Consider the following 26722-nt stretch of genomic DNA (forward strand, 5'->3'; position numbering starts at 1 on the left):
TTGATGCCGGTGAACAGTAGAGTTCCGTTTTTGCGTTTGCACCAATATTATTCTCAAAGGACGCGGGAAAATTATTATATCAAATATTCAAAATATTATTAAATTATGATTTACCAAGATTCCTTCGTCTGGGTCCGCTCGCTTGCTGGAATTTTAGGGCAAGTTTACCGCTGCATCCGACTTTATCCATCTGTAATGTTAATTCACAGCATATGGCAAAGCCATTGACAAGTTCTCACACTTGTTGATGCGTTTACCATACGCACCGTCTTAATTACTTTAACAGGCATGGCTACCATCAGACAAGCCATCGCTCATCATCCCGTATATAAATCGGACATTCGATCTATTTGAGGTCTCGTTGAATACGGTCACTCGCTTATGCTTGTAATCGTGTTACAGTTGTCTTGGTTGTTTCTCAATACACCTTTAACCGCACCTCTCGCGTTTGACTCCTGTGACTCATCATCACAAATTGGTGAACGTGCCAGTTTGGACTTCAAGACCTGCCGTGAGTCAACGAGAAGGAACATCGCCCCCAGCTGCCACACCACCTTGGACCAGACGACAGGACGACCAGACGACCAGACAACCCACAACGAGATCATCTACATCGAGGAAGGAAACATCAATTTTCTCAAAACTGTAAGTGAATGACGAATCCTCAAACAACAATTAGCGACACTTCGTTTACAGCTATTAATGAGTCTTTAATTGATGAGATAGACCTAGAAGAAGACGCGTACGTAAATTCCTTAGCTGATAGTGTACTAAAAGTTAGAAACAATTTTGTTACCCATTGGTCAAATTTAATAAGTCTTTGTAAAAGTACTATAGATGAAACCTCAGATAAACGCTTAACACGAAGTAGTTATATTGCAAAAAGAAAGGAAGTCACAGGTCAAGTTTATCATTTTTTGAAACAGTATACATTTGAATTGCATAAAAAGGAGTTTGGAAGTTCAGTTTATCTTACCGGTGAGGCTAAAGAAAAAGTTTTAGAAAAATTAGGGACATATTTCGTAGAATTAAAAGCAGACCCCAATAAATTTAACCCTTTGTTACAAAATGTTAGAGAAGCTCATAGTCGAGAAGTAGATTTTCGGAATAAAGCATTTAAAATATTTAAGAGGGAACTTCTTTTCAAACAATTAGCATTAGATGAGTATGCAAAGAATCTTGAACAAGACGTAGCGAACGAAACGAAAAAGATTGAAAAAGAGGTAGATAAAGTAAGGAGAGAATTTTCAAAGAAAGTAGCTGATTCTTATCTAGAAAACACCCGTTTAACAGCAGAAGTAGAAACATTAACCCGAACAAATTTTAAACAAGCAACTTTAATAGCAGATTTTAATAATAGACCCAAAGAAAGTCAGGCAAGCGATGAGAGTAAAACATTTTTGACAGAATATGAGACAGTTAAAACCAATCTAGAAAAAGCTAAGAGCGAAATCATAGGACAGAACGACTGCATAAATGATTTAAGGGATTCTCTATCACAACTTAAGGAAGATACTGAAGATAAAATAAAACAACTAAACCATAGCTACAATCTATTAGACAACGCACACGAAGCTTTGAAGAACGCAAGTAAATTAACAGAAGACGACGTAACAACACTTACAAATAAAAACCAAGAACTATCTCAAAAGCTAGACACATTGCAAATTGAAGCCAACTCCAAAGAAGCAAGCATAAAACTTTTGAAAACAACCAAACGAGACTTGTCCAATAAAATCTCTGACCTCGAACAAGAACTTAAAGCTAAAGATTTATACATTCAAAAACATTTGAAATCAACTTTAGTAGCAGATACGCAAACCCATTCAAAGCCCACCCAAACAACTAATATTATAACCATGACATTAGGCAATAGTAATGAAGATGCACCAATAACTAAGAGCCATTTACGCGAATTATATTCACAGGACGAACGTAAATCTATCCCGATTTTCAAAGGCAAAAGAGGAGAGCAGTTAGTTAATAATTGGTTAAAAGATGCGGAAAGAGTCGCACAAAGCGCAGGGTGGGAGAAGAAAGATAAAATTAAATATTTTTCAGATAGACTAAGAGGAGATGCTGCGGATTGGCATAGTGATTATATGGAAAGAGCACAAGATGAGGAAGATTACGATGCATGGGAAAAAGCTTTAATAAATAGATTTCTTACAGAAACAGAGTTAGAAAATTTAAGAAAACAATTAAACGAGCTTCGGCAGACCCCCGATCAAAGCACACAGACTTTCGTTAGTAGAATTAATCAGTTATATGACATCATTCATGGAAAAGAAATTACATTAGGTGACAAAGCGACGAACGAAGCTAAGGCATTAGCAATATCTCTGAGTCAAATGAGAGGCGAAGCTAAACAAAAAATTCTTTTAAAGGGTCTCTTGCCAAAAATATTGAAAATAGTTTGGAGCCGCATGGATGTTGATAGTGCTTACGAAGACGTATGCGAAAACGCCTACGCCGCAGAAACTTTAGTTAATAGAATGGAACAGAATGAAGATAAGAGTTTAAAGGCCACTATAGCAGGTATCTCTGCACACGATAACGAGCAAGATATAGAGATCTTGCGGCAGAAAACAAAGATTGTTCATTTAGAGAAACAGTTAGCCGGTCTAACTATCGGAAAAAATGCTCCACAGGAAAACAACGAGATTGATTTTCCCTCAATAGCAGTTGCCGACGCCTTTAACAGACACAGATCACCTTCCGGCGATCGTAGACGGTCCAATTCGGAAAATCGGATCCGTTTTCAGCACCCCCCAAGCCGCCAACACAGCGCGGATAGAAATATTCCTCGATCTAGAGGTACGAATAATCAACACCATAGATCACGTAGTTCTAGTGGTAACAGATATAATGATACACTAGATAACCGTCCGAGAAGAGAGCCAACTCCACCACCACAAAATTATTCAAACAGATCACAAGGACAATTTCAGCGTCCCCAAAATTTTAATCCTATGTTTAATCCTCGTCGTAGATTTCAGAATTTAAGTGAATATCCCCAGCATTTTCGAAACCAAACGTTTCGTGCCCATCAGGTACCGCGCCAAAATAACTTCGTTACCTCAGGTCCCCCTGGAGCTAGGCCACAGCATAACGCTTGGTATAACCCAGCCCAAGGATTTAGAAATAAGAGACATATAGAGTGTTATGCTTGTGGAAAGCGAGGCCACTACGCGCGAGAATGTCGCAGCGTGCCCCCGCCCCCATCAACAGAACAGCAGTAGGTTTATCGAGTAACAGTGTTGTAAATATAAATATACCCGTAATATGTAGCGTTACGCAGTTAATGCGTATACCAGTGAGTTTTTCTGGTCTAAAGACACAAGCTTTAGTAGATACAGGTGCCTCAGCTAGTTTCCTTGCACATCGACTACTTATAAATGTACCCTATGGAGAAGTTAAAGAAATAAATACCGCCAACGATAGCACACAGCTTTTTAGAACAGTATCAGGAGAGTTAGTCAAACCACGAGGATGCTACGAGCTAAATATTAGACTAGCTCGTAGACACTCGTTTAAACATCCATTTTATGTAATGTCAGAGTTAGAAGAAGGATGTATTTTAGGTTACGATTTCTTGGCAACCAACGAAATAATAATAAATCCTAGCGAACGATCGATTAGCTATAAACAAGACAACGAGTTAAAGAAACTTATAATACCGCCATTACAGATTAACTCAATTAGCATAGTTGATCCACCCCAATTTAATTTAGAAGGCATACCAACAACACACAGAGAAAATTTAAAGAACCTTTTAATTTCAAATTTTTCGCTTTTTACTGAGAATTTAAATGAGCTAGGAAAAGCAAAATCAGTCAAGCACCTTATACGTACAACCAAGCTTCCGAACGTTATGCCTATGAGGAGAACGCCTGAAAGGCTACGACTTGTTGTAAAAAAACAAATAGAAGACATGTTAAAACATAATATAATTAGGCCCAGTACAAGCCCTTTTGCATCACCTATTCTTTTAGTAGCTAAAAAAGAAGAAGGACAGATGAGATTTTGCGTGGATTATCGTGAGTTAAACAGTGTAACCATAAAAGACAGGTACCCCATACCAAACATTCAGCTAATTATTGATAGTCTACACGGTGCCAGGTATTTCTCGACTCTAGATTTGCTCAGTGGATACTGGCAAATCGAGATCGAAGAAAAACATAAATATAAAACAGCTTTTATTTGTGAGTATGGCTTGTATGAATTTAACTGTATGCCATTTGGTTTGTGCAACGCACCAGGCACATTCCAAAGAGAAATGAACAATGTATTAAAGGACGTGCTGTACGAATTTACACTTGTTTACCTTGACGACATCATCGTTTTCAGTAAAACGCTTGATGACCACATAAAACATTTGGAAATTATTTTTAAGCTTCTGGCAAATGAAGGATTAAAATTAAAATTAAGTAAGTGCGATTTTTTCAAAACAAAAATTAAATACTTAGGTCACGTGATTACAGTAAATGGTTTTCATCCAGACAATAAGAAAATTACATCAATTCTAAACTACCCCGAACCACAAAACGTAAAGCAACTACTCTCGTTTTTAGGATTAGTTAATTATTATCGAAAATTCGTTCGAAGTTACGCAGAGATAGCGCATTATTTAACAGAACTGACAAAGAAGTCATCGACTTGGATTTGGGAAGAAAACGAAAGGGACGCCTTTCGACGTATCAAGAATTCGCTAACCAACAATCCACTCTTAAGGTATCCCGATTTCACCCGGGAATTCTTGGTATACACAGATGCCTCAGGATACGGGATTGGAGCTGTGTTAGCACAGATACAGAACATACCCCCCTCAGAATCAGATCCAACACAGGCCCACGGAGAACAGGAAGTAGTTATAGCTTATGCGTCAAGACATTTAAACGAAAGAGAACGAAATTGGGATGTATCAGAAAAAGAATGTTTAGCGATTGTTTATGCATTAGAGCAGTTTAGACCATACTTATACGGAAGAAGTTTTAAAGTATACACAGATCACAAACCATTGGAGACATTAATGAAGAAAAAAGATCCGCATGGCAGATTAGCTCGTTGGTCGTATGAAATGCAATCATACGATATGATAGTCCTACATCGTCCTGGCCAGGAAAATCAAAATGCCGATGCATTAAGTAGGACTCCATTACCATCAATAGGATCGATAATATTAGTAAAAGAAGAAAAGGTTCAAAATGATATAATATTAGCACAGAGAAATGATAATTATTGTAAAGAAATAATACAGAAACTAGAAGAAAGCAATAAGAAAGAATATAATGAATTCCGTTTCAATAATGAAGGCATTTTTAATAACAAATGAAGGAAAAATAGTTGTGCCAAAAGAGAAAATAAATGAAATTTTAGAATTGAATCATGATCATATTTTAGCAGGGCATTTAGGGATAGCAAAGACGCTAGCGAGAGTAAAACGCCAATTCGTTTGGCCCGGACTAGGCAAAGACGTTACTGAATATGTAAACAATTGTATTGCATGTGCAAAACGTAAGGCCTATGGGTCGACTAAAGCCCCACTTAAGCCATTGCCTTTAGTAGCAAACATTTGGGAACAAGTCGCAATGGACATAGTAGGGCCGGTTACGGAAAGTAGTGAAGGAAACAAATATATTTTAGTTTTGTCTGATTACGCAAGTAGATATGTAATGACCATACCAATGAAAGACCAGAAAGCGCATACAATAGCAGAACATTTAGTCAAGAAAGTCTATACAAAATTCGGTCCTCCAGCAAGAGTATTGACCGATAAAGGAACTAATTTTCTTTCAAAACTCATTTCAAAAATATGCATTCTTTTTAAAATTAAGCAAATTAAAACTACAAGTTACCACCCGCAGACGGATGGACTAGTGGAAAGATTCAACAGGACTCTGTGCGATATGCTCGCATGTTATGTGAACGATGAACCAGAGTCATGGGATAAATATCTCGACTTTGTAACTTTCGCATATAACACTGCAAAGCAAACTAGTACAGACTGTTGCCCTTTCTATCTATTTTTTAAACGCGAAGCAGTAGTGCCAAGCGATATTTCTGTCAATGATGATATAGACGTTTTTGAAGATGATGCAGATGAATACGATAAACAATGGAAAAGAGCTCTAAAACGTTCGAAAGAGCGATTAGAGAAAGTTCAATCAAAGCAAAAACGGCTATATGACAAAGGTAGTAAATTAGTTAAGTATAACGTAAACGATCACGTACTTTTAAAAGCCCATTCTACCCCAGGAAAATTTAATAATAGATGGTTAGGACCGTATAAAATAAACAGAAAAATATCGGATCTTAACTATGAAATTATCAAAATAACAGACGAAATAAATAACACTGAGGACGAAGGGAAATATATAGTACATGTAAATAGGTTAAAATTAGTAACCAGCACTCCCAATAACATAACAATAACTAACCCAATAATTATTAAGAAAAGACGTAAAACCATTAAGAAGATACAAACTAAAGTAGGAAAGAAAAGAGGTAGGCCTCCAAAAGTAAAAGAAGTCGTAACAGCGATAAAAAGAAGAGGTAGACCTCCGAAGATAACAGGGGTTGTAATTCCCCCACAACCAAAACGTGGAGGTAGACCCCCAAAACAACCAAAAGTTACAGATCAGGAATTACCTAATAACAACCTCGTAATTCCACCGACACAAATACGTGTGTCACATAGATATCCACTTAGAAATAGAAATTAAAGCTTAACAAACAGTAATCGTATTTTGTTTTTCCAAATTAGATGGGAAACAACGCTGTTCTTATCATAGCATGCTACTTGTCGATTGTCTTTACGCCTATTTTGACGCTTAATATACAAATTTGCGACTGCTCGAAACCAGTCACGAGAGGTCTGCTTGACCTTACAGACCCAGATTATTGTTTCAAAAATCAAACTGATAAAGAGGATGAACAGAAAGTTATGAGCAAATTAGTAACCTATTATGTGGCTACTAAAATACAAACAGACCTGCGAGTAGAAGGACTCGTATGCTCGCAATGGATAGAAACGAAAAAGATCACAGGATCATTTTGGGTAGGATCATATGACACGGAGCATTTTCACACGACGAAAGAAGTCAGTCCCCAAGAATGTTGGGAAATGAAATCGACGGAACGGAGATCGAAAAATTCTTCTTAACAAACCCAACGTCAAAAACTCGACACACAAGACAGCTTCAACAAATTAACAACAAAAATAGCCACGTGTTTGCATGGGGACACCTTAATCCCCTTGCATCATTTCCACCCACCGAGTTCGACGAGAAATATGAAGACAAAAGTTACGTGGTAACAACTTCCGACATCGAAAATCATCTGTTCCTGATGCCTCGAGTTCCAATCAACAAAACTACATGGAGCGAGCTAGGAATCTGGCCGAAAACACAGCAGTTTTTCGAATTTTCCACGGACTATTCAATTCGTTTTACAACAAATGGAACCAGTTACTGTCTGACAGTAAACAACCCAAACCACCTGCTCTTCAAAGATTGTTCGATACCCCACTCGACTTGGATCTATGATGACTACCGAATGTACATCATGGAAACGCAATCGAAAGGATGTCTTACAGCAGTCAAGGACCAGGTGTCACTTGAACCTTGTGAAATGGAGCCCCATTCAATCAAGCAGATGTGGAGATTTGATCAACGTAATACGGACTACAACCTGCGTCAAGCATATCCAAACATCACAATAGAAGAATGGGAATTCGTCCACGAAGAATTCAGAAGCAGCCCTGCGGAAAACCTATTAAATATAGACCATATATTTAATTGGGGACAACTGATGAACAAAAACAAAAATGGAAAAACGCCGATGTGTATGAACAATATACACGGAAAATTAAACATCTCTATGGAGCCATGTCAATCACCAGGAGACCCGATGCAGTTTCCAGATCAACTGTTTGAATACGACATCGACTATACCATCAGGAAGTTCGACACCAATCATTGTTTAAGAATAAACGAAAAGAACGCAGTTCTCGAGCAATGCAACCCAGATAGTATGAGATGGGGAGCAAACGAGATAACTGGACAATTAATGGATGTGAACTCAATCAAATGCATTGAATTTCACCAAGGAAAGTTAAGATTAGGATTATGCAACGATGACCAGAAACCCAGACATCAGAAATGGAAATTCGAAGCATACAACCCTAATCTAATAAATTCCGAAGAGCATCCCACCTTAATACCTTCCAGGATTCTCGAGTGGCATAAAAACTTTTCCATTCATGATATGCCATTCCCGACGATGCCGCCAATCTTCCAGAATCGAAATAACATGAGCCTCATTGAAGATGAAACGATACCAGAAACAACGCCAGTTCCAGATACAACAACGGAGACCAACAAAGAAGAAACAACGCCAGTTCCAGATACAAAAACAGAGACCAACAAAGAAGAGTACCCTGAAATATTGGAGATAAAAGCCGTAGAAACACCGATCATAAATGAAACTAAAGTTGCAGCAGCGTCACAAATCAAACAACAAATTCTAGGGAATAATCAACAGAAAAATCTAACAACAGTTTTCGCAGGCGAAATAGCGAGACCAGATGCAGGAATCAATAATAATTCAAGCAACCCGCCAACAATGAACCCAACAAGACCTACAGATCCTCCAGTACCTGCACCGACAAAACCTGCACCAAAAGTGACATCAACAACAACAACTACAACAACAACCACAACAACAACGACATCGACAACAACTTCAAAACCCATACCTTTAACCGAACCAACAAAACCACCTGTACCACGCCCACGTAATTCTACACAAAGCAACACTCCACCCCAAACAAAAACAACAAGTCCCAACCAAAAAGTTACAAAACAACCCTTACCCTTACCTCATCCCACCAGAACCATCATACCTCACCAAAACGATTCCAAAACTATACCTATACCAACAAAAGCCACATTACCTTACCTGAACGACTCAACCGACAAAAGCAAAAACACCACACAAAATAAACCAACAACAGCAAACAAAGAAGAAATCAGCGAGATCATCAAACCCATCATCCAATCCTTCCACGAGCAATATAAGCAGAGCATCGAGATTCAACACGAAAATGAGCTGGCAAGAGAGATACGACAAATATACTGCCAGGTGTCTGTGCTGAGAAGATTGCAAGCCATGACACTATCTCAAACAAATGGAATTTTAGCCGCAGCAGCATTGGAATTACCAACTTGTTCACGACTTCAAGGACTCGGACAATCTCTACTACTACAGGAATGCGAGAAGAAACAAGTTACAGTCGGAGCAATAGAAACGAAATGTGGATTCCAGCCATACACGGTTTACAAAAATAACAACTATACAATTGGAACAGATGGATGGTCAATCCACCCGTTTTCCAATTGTTTTTGGAAAACAAACCTTGTCAATCTAAACGGAAAAACATTTCACTGGGAACACAATACAACCCACGCCGATTGGACGGAGCAAACGCCGAATATACACACACCAAATTTAAATCTTGTATCGCAGTTTGAAGAGCTCTCCCTTAACGATTTTAACTACGCTTTAAAAGGACACCCAGCTCATTCAGTAACAGACTTAGAACGACTCAATGTTTTAAACGAATTGATAGGTAGGATAGAGGAAACGCACGACAATTCGTTAGCTGGAATGATAATGTCAGAGAAACAGGATACGAAAATTGGAGACATGTACTCTTGGACAGATTATCTAAAAATTATCGTTTTTACTACGATAGGATTTATAATGTTTATCCTAGTCGCGTATATTTTTGCACGAGTCAACCCTATACCAGCCATGATAGATTCGTTTCAACAACGCCGAAATCGCCGTGCAGCAGTAGAAATACCAATAGAGCAGAGTCATCACATGGCCTATGCCACAAACCATCCAGTTATAATGCCAGGAAATATGTATCCATATGTTATGCCACCAAGTGCGCCTGTCGAATCAATAAGCCGAGCAAATAGTTTCCTTAATCAAATTCATCTGTAACTGCTGACAATTGACAACATACTTATCGCCGCATGGAGTAGAGTAGAAATGCTTTGAATAACTATATACAAAAATATGTTTAAAAAAAAAAACCCACCTTCTAATATCCAAAAAACCATATCATCATAGAAAAGAAAAGAAAAAAATGAACCAAGAGGATTTTGCAACGACCCCCTCGGAACGTCAACGGATTTGGACCTTTAGCACTACCCACATGAGTAGGAGAAATGCTTTTCCTCCCAACCGGAAACATGGAATTGAAAAAACCACCCCGAAAATTCACGAACTGGTTTTGATGGACAGTCACACCGAGCTGAAGTATTGGCTTACGCGACACCCAGAGGACATTGAGAACAGCTATCGACAAAAAACGCCTCTTCTGGTAGCTATCAAACATAATTCGTACAAATGTTTCAAGATTCTCCTAGAACACGATGCAGACGTCGAAAAAAGTAACTCAAAGAATGAAACGGCGTTAGTGACCGCGGTACGATTACACCGAATTAACATGATTGAAGACTTGATCTACAAGGGCGCCACAATCTACAGCGGAGATCGATTGGCTAGAACAATCACAGAAATACTCATCTCACGGGATGACGTAAATAGTATACGGTTCGTCCATATTTACAAGAAAAACCTTTTAGAGCACGATCTGGTTAATCAGGAATTTCCTTTGACTTTGGCAATAAGCCATCAGGCTAGGGATTGTATCGATTACATCCTCAGCCAAAACCCAAAAGTCGAGTCATTTCTAATCAACAGAAAATTCAGCTGCCCCATTTCAGTGGCTATAAGAAGAAACGACATCGAAACCATAAGGGCTCTAGTAAAGCTAGACAGATTCCAGCACATTGTCAACACAAAAGTGCATAAATCTCTTTCTTATATCCATATAGCAGTGGAAAAAAACCGCCATGAAATTGCCGACATCCTACTATACCACGGAGCACACGTAAATCTACAGGACAATAACGGAAACACGCCCGCGCACTTCGTGAACGATATACCTACGTTAAGGGTATTGATTTCTCACGGAGCCCGCCTGGAACTTGGAAATCGTAACCACGAAACTCCAATCATGGCCGCAGAAAAAGATGGCAGGAATGCCGTCTATCAATATTTACGCCTCTACAATCATGAAAATAGGAAAAAGGCCTATAAAACACTCGACACTAGATTTTATTACAATAATTCTGACAGAATCGAGAAAGCGATAGCAGCCATGAACATAATGTCGGACGAGACCTCCCAAAAAGGAAACTACGAGGATATGCCAGACTTGGAAGAAATACCGCCAATTAAGCACATCCCTATTCCGCCACGAAAGGTCAACGAGAACATCTACCCTACAAGAACCGAAATGTCACGCCTAGACGACGGTGCACCAAGTCTCAAATTACGAAATTTTAAACGCCTAATAGACAAAGCGAAATCAAAACTACCCCCACCACCTGGATACCGACGGGACTATTCTTTGATAACAAGCGAATCAGACAGCGACATCGAGAAAAACATTATTGCCGACAACAAAATAACGCCTTCCGAGAATGAAGATGACGACGATCTAAACGAATTGGAATAAAGAAATTGAAAAAAAAAATTATAATAAAAAGAGACAATGGTAGCAGAGCGCTGTAGTAATCACCAGTAGCAGCTAATAGTTGTTTACAAACAAAAAAAAAAAAAAAAGAAAAACCTAAAAAAAAAAGCCAGTAACATTTAATGCTTAAAAAAAAAATAATAATAATAAAAAAAATAAAGAAAGATGCTAATTAGCCAATAAATCGTAGTTACCAACTTTTTAGTCATTGCCTTGACATAGCATCACTAATGAATCGATTTTACCCAAGCAGCTTACATGGACGCCAACGCAAAAGTGCTAAAGAGAACGTTCGCGTTAGTAGCTGATAGAAAAGAAAAGACCGTGGTACTCCTGGACATAGAAGCAAGAGTAAGGAAAATACCAGCGGAAGTAATTAGCAGCAGCAGCGAAACTGTAGTGTTTCAAACAGAAAGGAGATTTATTAACAACAAAGAACAAATCGACCTTGAAGCAGATTCACTAATAACACTTCACGAAGCGGATCCGGAAGACGAAGATCCACTACACAGCGACGACTTTTACTACGATGACGTAAGTTCAATCGATAGCGGATCGACGGAGCCGAACCCTGATCTACCACTAAACTTCGCCTCGGACGAGAAAGCAGTTTCCCCCCTTCCACCAGGACTCCCCAACAACGAATGCAGCGGGGAAGCTGAGCAGATGTACGCTCCCCCAATTCTTCTCCGAAGCGAGGAGGAGTATCAGCAAAACAGGAAGGACCTCATTAACCAATACAACCACGACAGCCGTGAACTATATCGACGTTTTACTCCCAGGCCCAGCAACTGAAGCAAGCACGAAAAAGAATTTATTCATCTTAGCTACTTTACTCTTCGACTTAGCTACTGTCTTTGACAGTGACTAATGACTTTGACGTCATTAAAAAAAAAAATATATAGATTCATCTTGTCTGCACCTTCTTTAAGTTAGTTACCACCCCAACTTCTCTCTTGCGATCTTCTTCGACTATCTACTATAAATATCGCTGTAAAATCTTTTCTTTCTTCACTTCGCTACCGCATATTTTATCCTATTCATCATGGCCGGACGTGGTCGACTTCTTCTTGGACCTAACTTCATCCACGACGAAGTGGAACTCACTACGCCACCAGTAGTTGGCCGAGTAATTGAATGGCCTCTTCCTAGGACCGAATACCGGAGTTATCCGTCTGATGACTTACAAACTTCACCGTCTCCATCGAACGATCCGGAGCCGGAACCTGGGACATCGACTTCGTACACTTCTCCTGACGACCAGAAAACACGGGGCGTTAAGCGGCCGTCTACAGCACGTTCTTCTAAATTTAAATACAGCCGCGTTGTATTTTCGCCTCCCCCCTATTCATCAGACGACGACGATGAACCTTCCCCGGTTCCGATTTCGAAAAATAGGACTCGACAGGTCATAGCAGTGGTCCCCTCCATAAGACCGCAGGCTCCACGACCCGTTTCCACCACCGTCCAGACGCCGGAGCAACAGCCTGCCGCCCCTGCCGGCCCAGCAGCTTCCCAGACTAACACTCGTCCGACGCCCGAGAACAATCCGGCCCTTGCGCTGGAACAACTGAATTTAATCAAACAATTCATAATCGACCAGGAGGAACTGAAACAGCGGTATTTTTCCGCTCTCCGCAGCCTCAACCGTCGATATGGAGACGATCGTTGATTACAAACTTTAAAAAAAAAAAAAAAAGGGGAGAAAAACATAACAATAATCACCAGTAGCATTGACCATTTACCTTTATGCAGATTTTTGCCACTCTTGCCTGTTTAGTGATTTTTACCATTCTTGCCTGTTTTAGTGACCTTATATGTAGCAATGTTGTGCTTTTAATCTTACATGTAGTGATGCTGTGCTTTGCCAATGTTAGAAGATCACGCCCCTTCCCAGTTTGGAACATCTCCAAGCAGGGGAGGAGTGTAATGTTAATTCACAGCATATGGCAAAGCCATTGACAAGTTCTCACACTTGTTGATGCGTTTACCATACGCACCGTCTTAATTACTTTAACAGGCATGGCTACCATCAGACAAGCCATCGCTCATCATCCCGTATATAAATCGGACATTCGATCTATTTGAGGTCTCGTTGAATACGGTCACTCGCTTATGCTTGTAATCGTGTTACAGTTGTCTTGGTTGTTTCTCAATACACCTTTAACCGCACCTCTCGCGTTTGACTCCTGTGACTCATCATCACACATCCATCCAGCTGATAAGAAACCGGACGGATTGGTATATGCGACGGGTGGTATAGGCGATTGCATAGCATCTAGCGGAGAAATTCTTTACTACCTATCTGCCATTGCCAGTCATCGTCTGCCAATGTCATTTTCTTTATTTCTCGCACCAGCAAGGTGTGCAATGTGCACTTCTAATTCTATGTGATCTATATTTGCTTATTAACGTGATTATTTGATTTGATTTTTAAACGTGATTCTCTTGAAAGAATGCAAATTTTAGTGTTTTATCGGAATATACATCATCTAAACTTTCAAAAAAACACAAGTCAGGTCAGGTAATGATTTCTTTGCATCACGCCATATTTTCTTTGATTTCCTATCAATGGTTTCGAATTGATTTTTATCTTTTAAGGATGAGATTTCGTTTTCAAGGTAATCACTAAAATGTGTTTCTAGGGATCTATTTTACATGTCATTGTAAGGATCTTCTATCACTTCTGCCTGAAGGGAAAAAATCCTTTATGTTATCCTGCACACACATTGTGTAGGAAAGAAGCTAAGTTAGCTAATAGCACTCATTGTTTACATAATATTTCTCTTGAAACCAACAGCAGTGAGGAAAAGGCCTTTGTTATTCAAAAGGTGAAATGTACACATTAGATAAATTACCCAGACATCAATTAATTGCTGCTATTGCAATTTAGAAGAAAAATGGTCAATTCAGATTGTTTTTGTTGGTTTATGCTGCACTCTCTCAGTGAGTCGTCCTCCTGTATTCATTATATCACCACTTGAAGCTTTAATCACTTAAATCTCTCCCTGAAGTAGCTCTGATATATTTCCTTATTTTGCATATCTCTCATTTTGGTGATTGTATATCGATCGTCCAATAGCAGAGAGTCAGACATACTTTTCTTGTTCTAGTTTTTGTTTTCCGTTTTCAGCTCACGTTCATTTCTTACCAAAGATAAGCCATAAACGATGGGACTGTTAGATATACGAATGTTTGAATTCAAAAATTAGAGACACGGGATTCTGATTTACTAAAAAATTGAATTATTCTATCTGTCGTTTTATTTTTTAACATTTTCCTTCACTCAATAAGGCAAATTATGCCCGTTGTGCCCGGCCAGAATTGATCAAGTTTGAGACGGGTCTTGCTGTCCATTTATCTTGACCTAAAAATTGTAATCAATCAGCAAATTTATTAAAAATTTCTTATTGTGTCACGATTCAGGTTTCACTTAGTATACTCCTAGTGAAAATGACTTCCGGGTATCCGGAAGGCGACGTCAGCCGATGGCCTCAACTCAGCTACAAAAAATGCAAATGTTCATGAACGAACCCCCCATGAACGAATAATGGCATTTACTACGCAATCCAGCAGTGATCAACTTGTGTGAACCCAGTTCCAGTGTTCCAGCGTCAAGACAGACACCCTTCGGTAAAACGGAAGAGCCATCAATCGACATTCGGTGAGTGCGACATTTGTTGTTTGCCATTAGGTTAAAACAGTTTTTTTTTTCTTTTGATTGTTTCGCTTGTTCCCCATTGTAACCATCAATTGATGTTTTCGTCATCCAATAATTTTAATATGGTGCTCTCGTTTGCATCGATTTTTGTGGGAGAATTCAAATAAATGGGGCAAGACAGCGAGGGGAGAGAGAGCGAGAGAGATTTTCAACGGCTAGTAGTTATCCCACGAAATGATAGTACCCAAAACAATAAGGTAGCAGACAGAGAAGACCGATTTCCTAATACCTGCTGTTCCTTTAACTTGTCGATGTCCCCGACTGTTATGAAAAATCCCATCGACTTTAGACCAAGATGACAGGGAGATGTTACAAACGACTGTTGGTTGAATGCCGACATCACCAAGATTTCGCGTTTCATTCGATAGTAGTTGGATAAGTTTCAATTTAATTATGTTATGCATTGGCGTATTTCCGTGCTAACCAGTGGCACCTGCTTGATCTCGCGATATGCTTTTGTTGATATAGTGGAAACGAAGAGTCGCTTTTCTTATTTCGGAAGGTCTTTTAATTTGAAGTAAGTTTCTTATTATATTTATAGTTTCAACATGTTCTAGATGTTGAAGTGTTCAAATTATTTTTTAAATATCATTTTTGGAGTCCAGTCTTTTTCAACATCGTAAATTCGTAAGTCTTGATGACACAATTTTTGGCTTTCCTCGGCGCTTTCTCCAATTATTATTTTAACATTTTCGCCATATTTAAAGATGGGTTAGATGTGGGTTGGTTGAATGATTTAAGTGATCAAATTTCTATCTAAATGATTAGAATTTCAGTTCTCGTGTAGAATAAGCAAGATAAAATAATGTGGTTGATCATGCAGCTGCCAATAGCAGTTTCTTTTATTCTTTTTTGCTTTATTACAGAATGTTTTTATAATTAAAGTTTTCTTAAATGTTCCTTTTCTTTATTATTTTATTCTTTATTACGGCAGCGACGAGCCCTGTTTTAGCAGTACTTAGTTGATGGCCTGGGTTTTGTATTGACTTTCTGTTCGTCTTTGGGACGACCAAAAGTTGTAACTTTTTTCTTCCCTTCCATACGAACGCTCATACAAATATTTTTTTTCTTTCTTTTGATGGAAATCTTTTTCTTAGAAGATGACCGGAGCTTAAAGGAGGACGACGCCTGGCTCTCATGGGCGTCCGATTCGACGCTTTAGCCCCTCTCACTTGGGAGGAATACAGCTGGGATATTATGAAACCCATCACGTAATTGTTGGCTGTTTAGTCATAATCCAAATATTGAAGCCTTCATCAGTTCCAATTCTTTGTTGCCACTATTTTGTGGACTGTGAGTGAGTGTGCCACTCTAGAGGTTGCAGAGACCACCAAAATAACTTCTCATTTAAGACGATCTAGGATTGATTGTTTTGAGGTAATGCTGGTTATTATTCAATATTATTTGAAAATGATTGAATTCTAAGCAAATCTTCATTCCTCTTTCAGTTTAATCCTTTACCGCTGTTCCAAAGACTTGATTCTATGGTGAAACTGAGGAGAGACTGCTGAAATTCAAGACTGGCCGATAAATTGTGTTGATGTAGATAAATGACAAGTGCATAATCTGGGCTCCCTTCTTTTCTGTGGCCCCGTTTCCCTAACTAACCACTAACCAACGCCCGCCGGTGGTCACTCACCCGCTGTGAAACCAGGAGGAGGGGAGGGCTCTGGTCGAACGGGGACTTGGAAGGCGCATGATCCGACTAAAACTTTTAGAGGGTCATGAGTCTAACCCGGAAGCCTAGTATGACTACATCTCCCCGGAAAAACTTGCCTCGTACTTCTCTCTTCTTCTCGGTCCAGATACTATCTCTGGGGGCCGTAGACAATTCATATAACAGCATGTGCGAGTTTATAACAAGCAACCCACTACCCAATGAAACAAAGAGCCATGTTTTAGTTTTGCTGGAAATCTGCGTTAGTCAAGTTACAAATTTTGCTAATTGAACAACTCGCGTAGAATTTTGCCTTTATTCTATTGGTGCAAATCGCGATTCCATGTGTTTGGTAAATAAGAAAATGATTGTTTAAAAATCAAACAATGGGGTGTTCTGAGTAGCCAAAAACTCACCATTGTTTGTTTTTTAAACAACCATCTTCTTAACAACCTAACACGTGGAATCTCGATTTGCATCAGTAGACTAGATGCAAAATTTTACATAAGTTGTATAATTAGAAAAATTTGAAATTTGTCTGCCGCTGATTTTCGCAAAATTAAACCATCGCTTTTTGTCTCATTGCCGCAGCGGTGGTGGCGGGTTGTAATAAACTCGTACAGAAGAAAATCGTCTTGAACCGAACGCTCCGTTTATTGAATTATTAAATTTATGTATTTTATGAAGAAAATAGTATATATATTTTCATTTTATAATTCGTTTATTTTCAATAGTACATGTTAATAGATTATGGTATATGGGGTTTATGGTCAGCGGGTTAGGTTGGGTGGTTAGGTTGGGTATAAGGATTATTAGGTGATGGTTGGATACGGGAGTTAATGGGTGGATCGGTTGAATGAAGGGGTTAATAGGTATTACGGTTATCGGTTGATAATCCTTTTATCTTAATCTATTATAATTGGCACGACAATATCTTGTCAATAACAGACTTGAATTTCTTTTGAGATGTTTTAATGCGACATTGCCCCGCCCCCCCCATTCCCCAAATCACGAAGACGTGTTTATTATTTTTTGACATAAAACCCACAATCTTTCTGTTTTTTGTCCATCTCGACATGTAAACGGTAGATTGGATATAGACAATGAAAATTTAACAAAGTATTGGATCCTTCCGCAACACGACACCAGCACCAAGGAACAGCTACAGTTTCTTGATGTCAAAACATCTCTCCGCCAGCATAGGCTGCAACACCACCATTGGACAGCAACTGTGTTAAGACTTAGATACCTATGACCAAAATGAAAATCATTTTCTGTGTAAATGGAAATGCTCTTTGAAAAACACAAATTAATGCTACATTTTATTGTTTCATTTAGTTAGCCCAAATATTCTATGCCAAAAGTATCTGATACTATTGTTGAAACAAAAAAATTGCATGAAACTCAATAACTGTTTTCAGATTTAAACACAAATTCAGCAAAAATTCTAGAGTACTTGAAACAAATATTCTTTTGTATCCACCTACATTGTGTACAACAATTTTCCCATTACTAAATCCAAAACTATCAAAGGAAAGAACTGTTCATTTGTTGGAATCCCAGAATGGGTTACCACTAGACAATGAAAGCAAAGCTTTGATCATGAAACTTCTCAAGTTTCACTTCTCACTTAACATATTTAATTTCAAATCTAGACTGTTTAGGATTGTCAACTTACTGGCCTTCAATTAGTGTATGATGTCAGCAACAAAAGGTAAGTGAGAGTTCCACTGCAGCCTACAGGATTGGATGCAAATGCTAGATAGGCTGAAGTTCCATATTTGTAAAGTCTGCCTGCAATCCAACATAACAAGTTTCATGATCCAAAATTTAATCAGTTTAATCTTTAATTTTACCATTAAGAACACTGCTGTACACGTAAAATGTAACTCAGCTTCTGGACGTGGTAGACAGCATGCTTCAAAATCTTCAAGCTTCAAGATTCACCTTCAAATAAAAGATAACTAATCACTTTTGGTTACTCCACAGGCAGTTATCAATTAAAATTAGAAAAGATCATAAAAATATGAAAAACAGAGAATATCTATGCAGCAAATCTTATTTTTTTCATTAGCTCAGAGAAAACTGCAATTCAAGCCAACAGCTGTGAATCTTTAACTTTGCAGAGAATTTCACAAAGGCTCTTTAATTGGACACAGGAATGGCTGAGACCTGAGATGTCTTAGATCTTACATTGATATAAATTTTCCAGAACTTCAAATGGCAAGATTTTACAACGATAAAAAATGGATGTGAAAACCAAGAGAAGTAAATTCTAGAAAACACATTCCCACAAGACTTCTCTGAAAATTCCTCAACCATGAAGCAAAGGAAATGATCAGTAAAGACTTATCAACTAACTAAAGATATATTTTTATCGTAGGAAAATGTATCAATATAATTACTTTTATTTCTGCCACTTATTTCTACATGGGATGAGACATACAGATACAGCCATTCCAAGTAGTAATGGGCGACAATTCGGCAAAATGCTCACAAGTTTCAGGCCACATGATCAGATGATTTGGTCAAGTGGAAATCATTGATTACCTACAAATTTACACATAAATAGTTTACATTCAGTAAATAACCTTAAACAAAACTATGATTCAAAGCAAAAAAACAGCAATTACCTTTTTTTATTTTGTGGAATATTTAGAACACACTGTAATAAGTACCATTATGAAAAAAATTCAATTCCGCTTGGTGTCTCGGAAAGCCCGGCAGCCATTTTGGAAACGCACAACATTGCCATTTGCTGCTATGCAATTAAAAACGTCCTCGCGATTCAAATCATTCAAATGAAATGTGAATATGTGATTACTGAATTGAAATTTTCATGTTTTGAGTTATTATTCCAAATAATTTTTAGGAAAAACTTCTGCTATAAGTGATTGTTGCTCGTTCCTTAGTCTCTTGTCTCTTCTCTGCACGTTTGAGAAATGAAAACCAAACCAGAATTCACTCACTAATCATTTTCATTAGTCATTTTCGATTTATACCAGCATATCCGAAGGAAAAAAATGAATACATTCCCATCTCAAATATAGCTAATTATTATATCTTCAAGCATTTCTCTGATTTTACAACGAGTGTATAATGAAATGTCGTCTATAGTAAATAAAGGGTGCGGATGCAGAGCCAATCGAATTTCTAATCGAATTTCCTAGCATTTGCTTTGGTCTGCAATATCAGTAGTAACTATACGGCAAAGCATATTTGATTTGCAACGATTGTTGCAACCTTCAGCCACAGCTTCATCCGCGTTCTTGTAGTAGTTTCTAGAAATGTAGAGTTTTAAAATGAGGTAGTCTGCCAAATTATAATTCTGCCCTGGGTTTATTTACATACTTGTAATAGAGCTGGAAGAGTGCGTCATCTGCCTTCATTCGCTGGAAGAGTTCATCCATGGACTGTGGAGTCAAATCAGTAAGATTATATTCTTGTTTGGCCTGATAGAGCTCATACCAAACAGGATCGACTTCTGAACCTTTTTGATTGGCATCTGTCAAGTTCATGATGTAAGTGTTGAAATCTAGCACAGACTAAGAAGATTAAATTGCATTTTATAGCACTTGCCTAATGGTAACATTTTAAGTTTGGCGAAATAAATAAACAAACCCAAGTAGAATCAGGTCGTTGGCCGTCAACAGTGTATGTACGGTATCCTGGATTAAGTTTGGAGTAGGTGGTAAGACTTGGCGCAATAAAGGCCACGTTAACAGGTCGGTTGACGTCGACTGTGTCGTAGAAAATTTTATATTCGTCCTTATGAGTGTGTCCGTAAAACTGCGCTGCTACGGTTGATTCAAAACGGTTAATGATCTTGGAAAATTCCCGACTGAAAATGGTCCAGCAGTCTCCACTTCCGGGTGGAATATGGCTTAAAATGTGCACCTGAAACAAACAAGAATAAATCATTAACATTGATTCAGCTGCCCAAGGATCTATAGTCCTACGGATTTTAAAATACTTTTTCGCCAGCCAGTTCAGCTTCTTCTAGAACTTGGCTAAGCCAGAGAAGACTCGAGGCTGGATCTTGTGATTTGTAATAGGTCCAGTAGTTCAAAGTGTAACAATAGTTCATGTTCATCGAAACGATGCGAAGACCCGGTTGGACCAAAGCAGTGTAAAAGCCTCCATATCGGATGGTGGAAGAAACTTCAGCCGGAAGCCACCGAGCCCACTGTCGGTCGGCTTCGTCGTACAACCAAGCGGTATTGAATTCAGGATCCGTTATCTCAGGAGGAGCGAAACTATATACAGAGATTCTTATTTGAAATAATCTAATCGACATAACATTTTGATAGAATGTAGTACGTGTTAACTGGATGAGACTCGTGATTTCCTAGAGTCGGATAAACAGGTACGCCAGGGAAGTACTGTGCTACCAGAGTCATTAAACGGTCAATGATCATGATGTTTTCATCTTTGGCAGTTGACCAGACATCATGAGGTGTCAAATCTCCAGTCCAGATAATGTAGCCAACATCCTGAAAAGTAAATGATAAAACTCAGTTTCTTATCTTTGGTTGTTTAGAACTATTTTCATACCGGATGCAGGGAAGCCATTTGAGAAACTGAGTTTTCTATTAAATACCAGGGTAAATCGCAGGTACGATAATCTCCCCAGTATCCGGCAGCATCTGTGGCGTTTACAACGTCACCTGATGAAGCACGACAGCAGAGAGGATCTCCGCATACGGCCAAGGATCCAGCAAGGTACTCCGGATCGTAGTGAATGTCGGCTAAATGCAGCACTTTAATCGTCGGTGATCCTGTCTATAATTTTGGCGAATTTTATTTAATTTGATCAGATAAAACTAATTATTCGCATAAGAATAAATGATTAATACCGGTGGCTGGCTTGGTTGGTTAACAGGCGGCTTAACATTTGAACTGGGTGCAATGGTCCATTCTAAGGGCTCAGGGTCGGACAATCCGCATACTTGGCCTTGTAGAAGCATGCCACAAATGTTGCCCGGAATTACGACACCCGTGCTAAAGATGTACTTGATAGTTGGCTGTTGGAAAATTTACATTAAATTCAAACTTTTCACAACAAGAGATCTGCTATTAAACTTGTTTAGATTTCTGACATTTTGACACGTACCAGAGCGATTGCCGCCATTCCGCCGCACACCTGGTCGGGATTGCTAAAAATATTCAATCTAGCACAGGTGTCAATAATGTAGTTGATGATCTGATCGTCCGTTACGGTGCCATTTTCCAGCATAATTACGACGTCTTCAACTATTGTTGCACAGAGGGTACAAGTGACAACATTCTTACCGTCTTCTGTGATGACGTCATCGCCGAATTCGATTGCTAGTTCGGGAGCCGGCGCTCCTGGAAAGGAATATATTATGTAAAAATTTAAATTGCTTTACTGTTGTTGTGTTCTCTGTTCGTTTACCTTCGACAAGTAGTGGAAAGCTGCTACCCAATAGGGCAACGAAAAGTAGCGGTAGCCAGCGCATCATCTTGCTTGCTTACTGACAGACTGGAATAACACTCAGTTTTGACGTCAATTATTCCTTTGCTAGATATCATTCTATCGGAAAGATTACATACTGTCTGCATCGTCTAAATGTTTACAATTTTACATTTAGGGCCAGCAGGACACACCTTTCTATCAACAGATTTAAGATTAGGACATAATAACCCCAAGCTAAGTGTTTGACAGGTTTATCATACACATTTTTGATCGCCTTATCCAAAATGAATGTTATTTGTCACATAAAAAACCCAAGTAACTGTTTCCCCTGATAAGTAAAAGTTAAAGGCAAGAAGATGAATTTAATGTACCAATAAATCCGTTCGAATTAGTAATTTTCAATTCGAACATTAACAAAATTTACCCTCGTTGAACAACTGTTGGCGCCGTACTGTCACAATTGCAAATTGACGAATTGTCGACACAATTTTCATCAATTGAGCGTTTATAGATCACCTGTCAAACGGTCATTACTTCGCATTTCGTCTAAAATTATTAATGAAATAATACTAAATTTAATCTAACAATCCATTGCTTTAAAAAAGTAGACATTGGTTGCCTTATTACTTCACTTGTTCAGTCAGTTCACAAGGAAGAATTTTAACGCGTAGAGTTAAGAGGGGAAATGGGGATGGACAAGGTGATGAATTGGAATGTACTTGAAATTCAGCGCCCAATTCCAAGTCATTTCTGAATCCAATTGTTATACATTTCCCTCCGAACAACTATGTACACACAGGTGGTCCCTTTCACTCCGCCCGACGAGTTCTTCCTGCGCATCCCCATCCTCCACAGCTACCACATCCCTTCCAAACCAACTGGGTGGTAATTTCCTCGTCCTCTAGTCGCTCGGCCAAACACACGCCTATAGACTTCTAGGCGTTTCCCCAGTGGTCAAGAATGTCGTGAGCCCCCGTCGTTGCTGTCCCTCCTACAACTGCACCCGTCATGCCCTGCTGACCTTATAAGCCCTCGCAGCTCACCTGCTCACCCCATGAAGCCCCCTTTTCCTTTCTATTATTGTCGACCTGAAAAAAAAATCATTTGAATGGGAAAGAGAAAAAAAAAACTGATTAAAGTACATGGTCGGTTCATTTTGTTCACATTGTTAGACCACATTTATCACAAAGGAAAAATTACAAAAAAATGCGCAATTAATAAAGGGAAAGGCTATAAGTAGTCTGGGAAATAATCGTGACAGAAATTATTGCTATTCGTAACACAGGAATGGGAAACAGCCTAAACTGTGTCTAATTCCGAAATCCGTAATGAGACCTTCGTCTGAAGTTTGTTTCCAAAGGACGGTGAATGATTTGCTAGCCAAGTCAAAAATTTCTACCTGATGCGACGGTGGGAAGCCAGCCGATTCACTGACTTCACCTGTGGAAAATGTGAAAATACTCTGGAGACTTTCAACGTAGCAGCTGTTGAGCACATTGTTCTCGAATTTGCCGACGACACCGACCGCGAGCGACTCCGCATCCGGGTCAAAGTGGTAAAGAAAGTTGGAGTACACACCTGTCAACAACAAATAGATGAACACGGCGGCAAGGTGTTAATTCTTTGGACGTTACTGCGCTATTGTTCTCGCATCCTTGTTACTTGTTAAATATATTCCGCTATCCTTGACGGACATGGCCTGGGAAAACGTGGTGTCCGCTGGTAACCTGACGTTCGCCAATGTGTGCCACTCGTCCGACTGTTGGTCATAAGAAAATACCTGGAAAATTGGAAATGTAAATTTTTTGAAACGAATCTTGTAAAATTAGAGTTGTACCTGGTGACTAAACACGTAGATAATTCCTTTGTGGCTGCAACATGCCGCTGAATAAAGCGGACTAGGCAATGGAGCGCAGCGTTTCCACGAACCTAACAGAATATCACATGTAGATAAATAAGCGCCAATAGTTCTACCGTAATTTAAACTGACATTTGAAAGTGTCGTAACGGTCAACAGAATCCAATATGATCCTATGTTTCCCGTATCCACCAATTAGATAGATGAATTCTTCGTAGACACAGAGCGAATGGTGCCGTCTGGATGACAACAACCTGTGAGAGAAAAAAGATTTTGCAAAAATATTTTAAAACAAATTGATGACTTCAGTCTTACGATGTTTCAATGTTCCAGATGTTTTTGAAACTGTCCCATCGCCAAACGGAATTTTGCCAATTGCTGTAGCCAAACATGTACTCTCCACCAAAGATGAAGATATCCTTCCCTGCCGCACAGAAATCACTCAAATAAATTTAATTACTATTAGATGAAACTTTAGTTATCTTACCTAGTGTGCAGACTTTATAACCGGAAGCTTCGACAGGTCCTTCGTGGATTTTGGAAAGTTTAACTAAACTGTTGAAGCTTTTACTCTTGAAATTGTACATCAACAAAGAAGGCCCTTCTATGTGTTTCGATTTCTTCAAACTTGGTCCATCTACAATAAAAGAAATACTTTGGATAAGCATATAACATAATAAGTTCGAAACTCTATTGGCGATCGGCACGAACCTGTGGGCACTTCTATACGTCGGACATGGCCGACGACGCTCGGAACGAATGGGGGAACTCTGGGTGAAGTGGCTAAAAGTTGCTCCACTAAATCGAGAATCTCTTGCGGATAGCAATCACTCACCTCTCCTTTCTTTTCAGAGCTGTCGATCGAGGATTCCGATTTCTTGGAACAGCAAGGAGACCTAAAAATTTCCCGCAATCGAAATTTTTCAAAATCGGGAGTCGAGAGGCAGGAATTTTCTTCTTGTGCATCTTGATCACTATCCACTTCATCCGCAACCGCCACTTGAAAACCACTACAAGCTTGGCATCCCTCCAACTTCGGTAGGGGGGAACTTCCTTCAATATGGCAATGGCATCGACATGGATTGGGGAGCGTTGCGTCTAATTTCAAACTGAGAATGGACACGAGTCTGGAAAGCATTTTTGACTCTTGGACAAAGGGGAGCAAGGCTATCTTCTTCAAATCGTCCTCAGTCAAGACTCGGAATCGAGTGCAAGAGAAGAGCTTGAACACTCTGTCCTCGGGAATGATGTCACTTTGATCGATAATCCAGCGATCGACTATTTCAAGGATTTGAATTTCCACGTTGCAATTGAGGTTAGGATGCTCGAGGAGTTTCAAGAGCAAATCAATGTGTAGTTGACTCAGCAGTTCCCTCGATTCGACGATGCTATCAAAGTTATACAGAAGGTAGGCGAAGGATTGTTTTGACAGTTCAGGTACTCCAATCATGTCACCCAATGCAAAGAACTCTAGGGCATTTGATTCGTTCAAAGTATGGAGTAAGAATTGCACACACATGGTCTGAACTTCAAGAAACTGTTAATGGATAAAAGTAAATCAATACACCATAATATTTGAAAAGATACACAATAAGCAGTATTAAGCCTATCCAATACCTGCAGCATTGAGGCTGTCTCAAGAAGTTTTAGCATCCTTTTTTCATCTTCCAGCTGCAATGGATAGCCGTAGGATAAATCTACAAGTACACGAAGCATAAACCCATCTACATCCTAAACAAAAATAATAGTAATTGACAAGCGGTATTGGAATGGCATGTTGTTGCTTCTACACACCTTAATAGTGATGGACCGTTCATCTTTTTCTGCAAAACTTGAGCTGAACATAGCACTGAAATAAGAACTTGCTTTGGCCAAAACAGCTCTATGACATGAGATTCTTTCCCCTTCACAAAGCAGCACAACATCAGGAGCAGTACCCGTGACTTTTTTTGTGGATGTGCCATTATCATTTGTTGAAATGTCACTGCTTAATTCAATCTGCTGTGTTTGGCTGTCAGTCATGGTGTTAAATTGGTAAAATTTTACTGATTTATCTGGTCTTTGTCAGTTTGTTAGTCAATTCCAGTTGAGGAACTTGACAGAGATTTGACGAATTGAAGTCATTGTCTCGTCTTACTGACACTGCGAGATTTATTGTTAGTCTAGGATAAAGTTGTCGCTTTATATAAGATATAAAACGCCGCCGTCACATGATTCGCTTAATGCATAGATAAACGCCCTACAGATTCGTAACAAAAAAAAATGAAAAGGTTGTTTTGAATGCAGGAGCAGACTACGCTCGGTCTCGGTTGTCATGTGTTGACATTGACTCCGCAAGCGGCAAGACAACACATAAAATAATCTTGTTATTTTCGTAGAAAGTAAAAAGTTTTTTTTTTCCACATATCTTATTTTCGTATTAATTTCTATAC

General features: G+C 39.0%; 3 protein-coding genes and 1 pseudogene across 4 annotated transcripts; 2 read left to right on the plus strand and 2 right to left on the minus strand.

The window, feature by feature from the left end:
- Window positions 1-26722, plus strand: part of LOC124336054 — a 570649-nt pseudogene that overhangs the window by 209156 nt on the left and 334771 nt on the right.
- LOC124336698 (myosin-11-like) lies at window positions 289-3897 on the plus strand. The gene is made up of 4 exons (XM_046790480.1): window positions 289-324; window positions 403-645; window positions 951-2734; window positions 3822-3897. The coding sequence occupies exons 1-4, from the start codon at window positions 289-291 to the stop codon at window positions 3895-3897; spliced, it is 2139 nt and encodes a 712-aa protein (XP_046646436.1).
- On the minus strand, window positions 20028-23471 carry LOC124336151 (sphingomyelin phosphodiesterase-like). The gene is made up of 9 exons (XM_046789840.1): window positions 22412-23471; window positions 22109-22344; window positions 21852-22019; window positions 21550-21777; window positions 21316-21488; window positions 20969-21251; window positions 20617-20892; window positions 20347-20540; window positions 20028-20276 (listed from the first exon to the last, which is right to left on the minus strand). Exons 1-9 carry the CDS (start codon window positions 22476-22478, stop codon window positions 20162-20164), a joined length of 1740 nt encoding a protein of 579 aa, XP_046645796.1. The 5' UTR covers window positions 22479-23471; the 3' UTR covers window positions 20028-20161.
- Window positions 23566-26592, minus strand: LOC124336126 (kelch-like protein 40b). Of its 2 annotated transcripts, none has more exons than XM_046789795.1 (9): window positions 26085-26591; window positions 25908-26021; window positions 25002-25827; window positions 24778-24927; window positions 24606-24714; window positions 24423-24544; window positions 24270-24361; window positions 24095-24212; window positions 23566-24010 (listed from the first exon to the last, which is right to left on the minus strand). In XM_046789795.1, exons 1-9 carry the CDS (start codon window positions 26310-26312, stop codon window positions 23703-23705), a joined length of 2067 nt encoding a protein of 688 aa, XP_046645751.1. In that variant the 5' UTR covers window positions 26313-26591; the 3' UTR covers window positions 23566-23702. The 2 variants fall into 2 exon arrangements, with proteins under 2 accessions (XP_046645751.1, XP_046645752.1); XM_046789796.1 differs by having other exon boundaries at window positions 23842-24010; window positions 24067-24212; window positions 26085-26592.

This window comes from Daphnia pulicaria, chromosome 4 (assembly GCF_021234035.1).
Source record: "Daphnia pulicaria isolate SC F1-1A chromosome 4, SC_F0-13Bv2, whole genome shotgun sequence".
Lineage (NCBI taxonomy): Eukaryota > Metazoa > Arthropoda > Branchiopoda > Diplostraca > Daphniidae > Daphnia > Daphnia pulicaria.

Bases quoted from the DNA above. Each gene is read 5' to 3' on its own strand.
- LOC124336698 (XM_046790480.1), top strand. From the start codon at position 289: ATGGCTACCATCAGACAAGCCATCGCTCATCATCCC. The intron at 646-950 runs GTAAGTGAATGA...TTGCATAAAAAG, and splicing joins ACATCAATTTTCTCAAAACT to GAGTTTGGAAGTTCAGTTTA. The intron at 2,735-3,821 runs GTCCAATTCGGA...TAAATGAGCTAG, and splicing joins CCTTCCGGCGATCGTAGACG to GAAAAGCAAAATCAGTCAAG.
- LOC124336151 (XM_046789840.1), bottom strand. From the start codon at position 22,478: ATGATGCGCTGGCTACCGCTACTTTTCGTTGCCCTATTGGGTAGCAGC. The intron at 21,489-21,549 runs GTATGAAAATAG...TTTACTTTTCAG, and splicing joins AAATGGCTTCCCTGCATCCG to GATGTTGGCTACATTATCTG. The intron at 20,541-20,616 runs GTTTGTTTATTT...TAATCTTCTTAG, and splicing joins AACGACCTGATTCTACTTGG to TCTGTGCTAGATTTCAACAC.
- LOC124336126 (XM_046789795.1), bottom strand. From the start codon at position 26,312: ATGACTGACAGCCAAACACAGCAGATTGAATTAAGCAGTGACATTTCA. The intron at 25,828-25,907 runs GTATTGGATAGG...ATCCATTAACAG, and splicing joins AGACAGCCTCAATGCTGCAG to TTTCTTGAAGTTCAGACCAT. The intron at 24,545-24,605 runs GTAAGACTGAAG...TTTCTCTCACAG, and splicing joins ATCTGGAACATTGAAACATC to GTTGTTGTCATCCAGACGGC.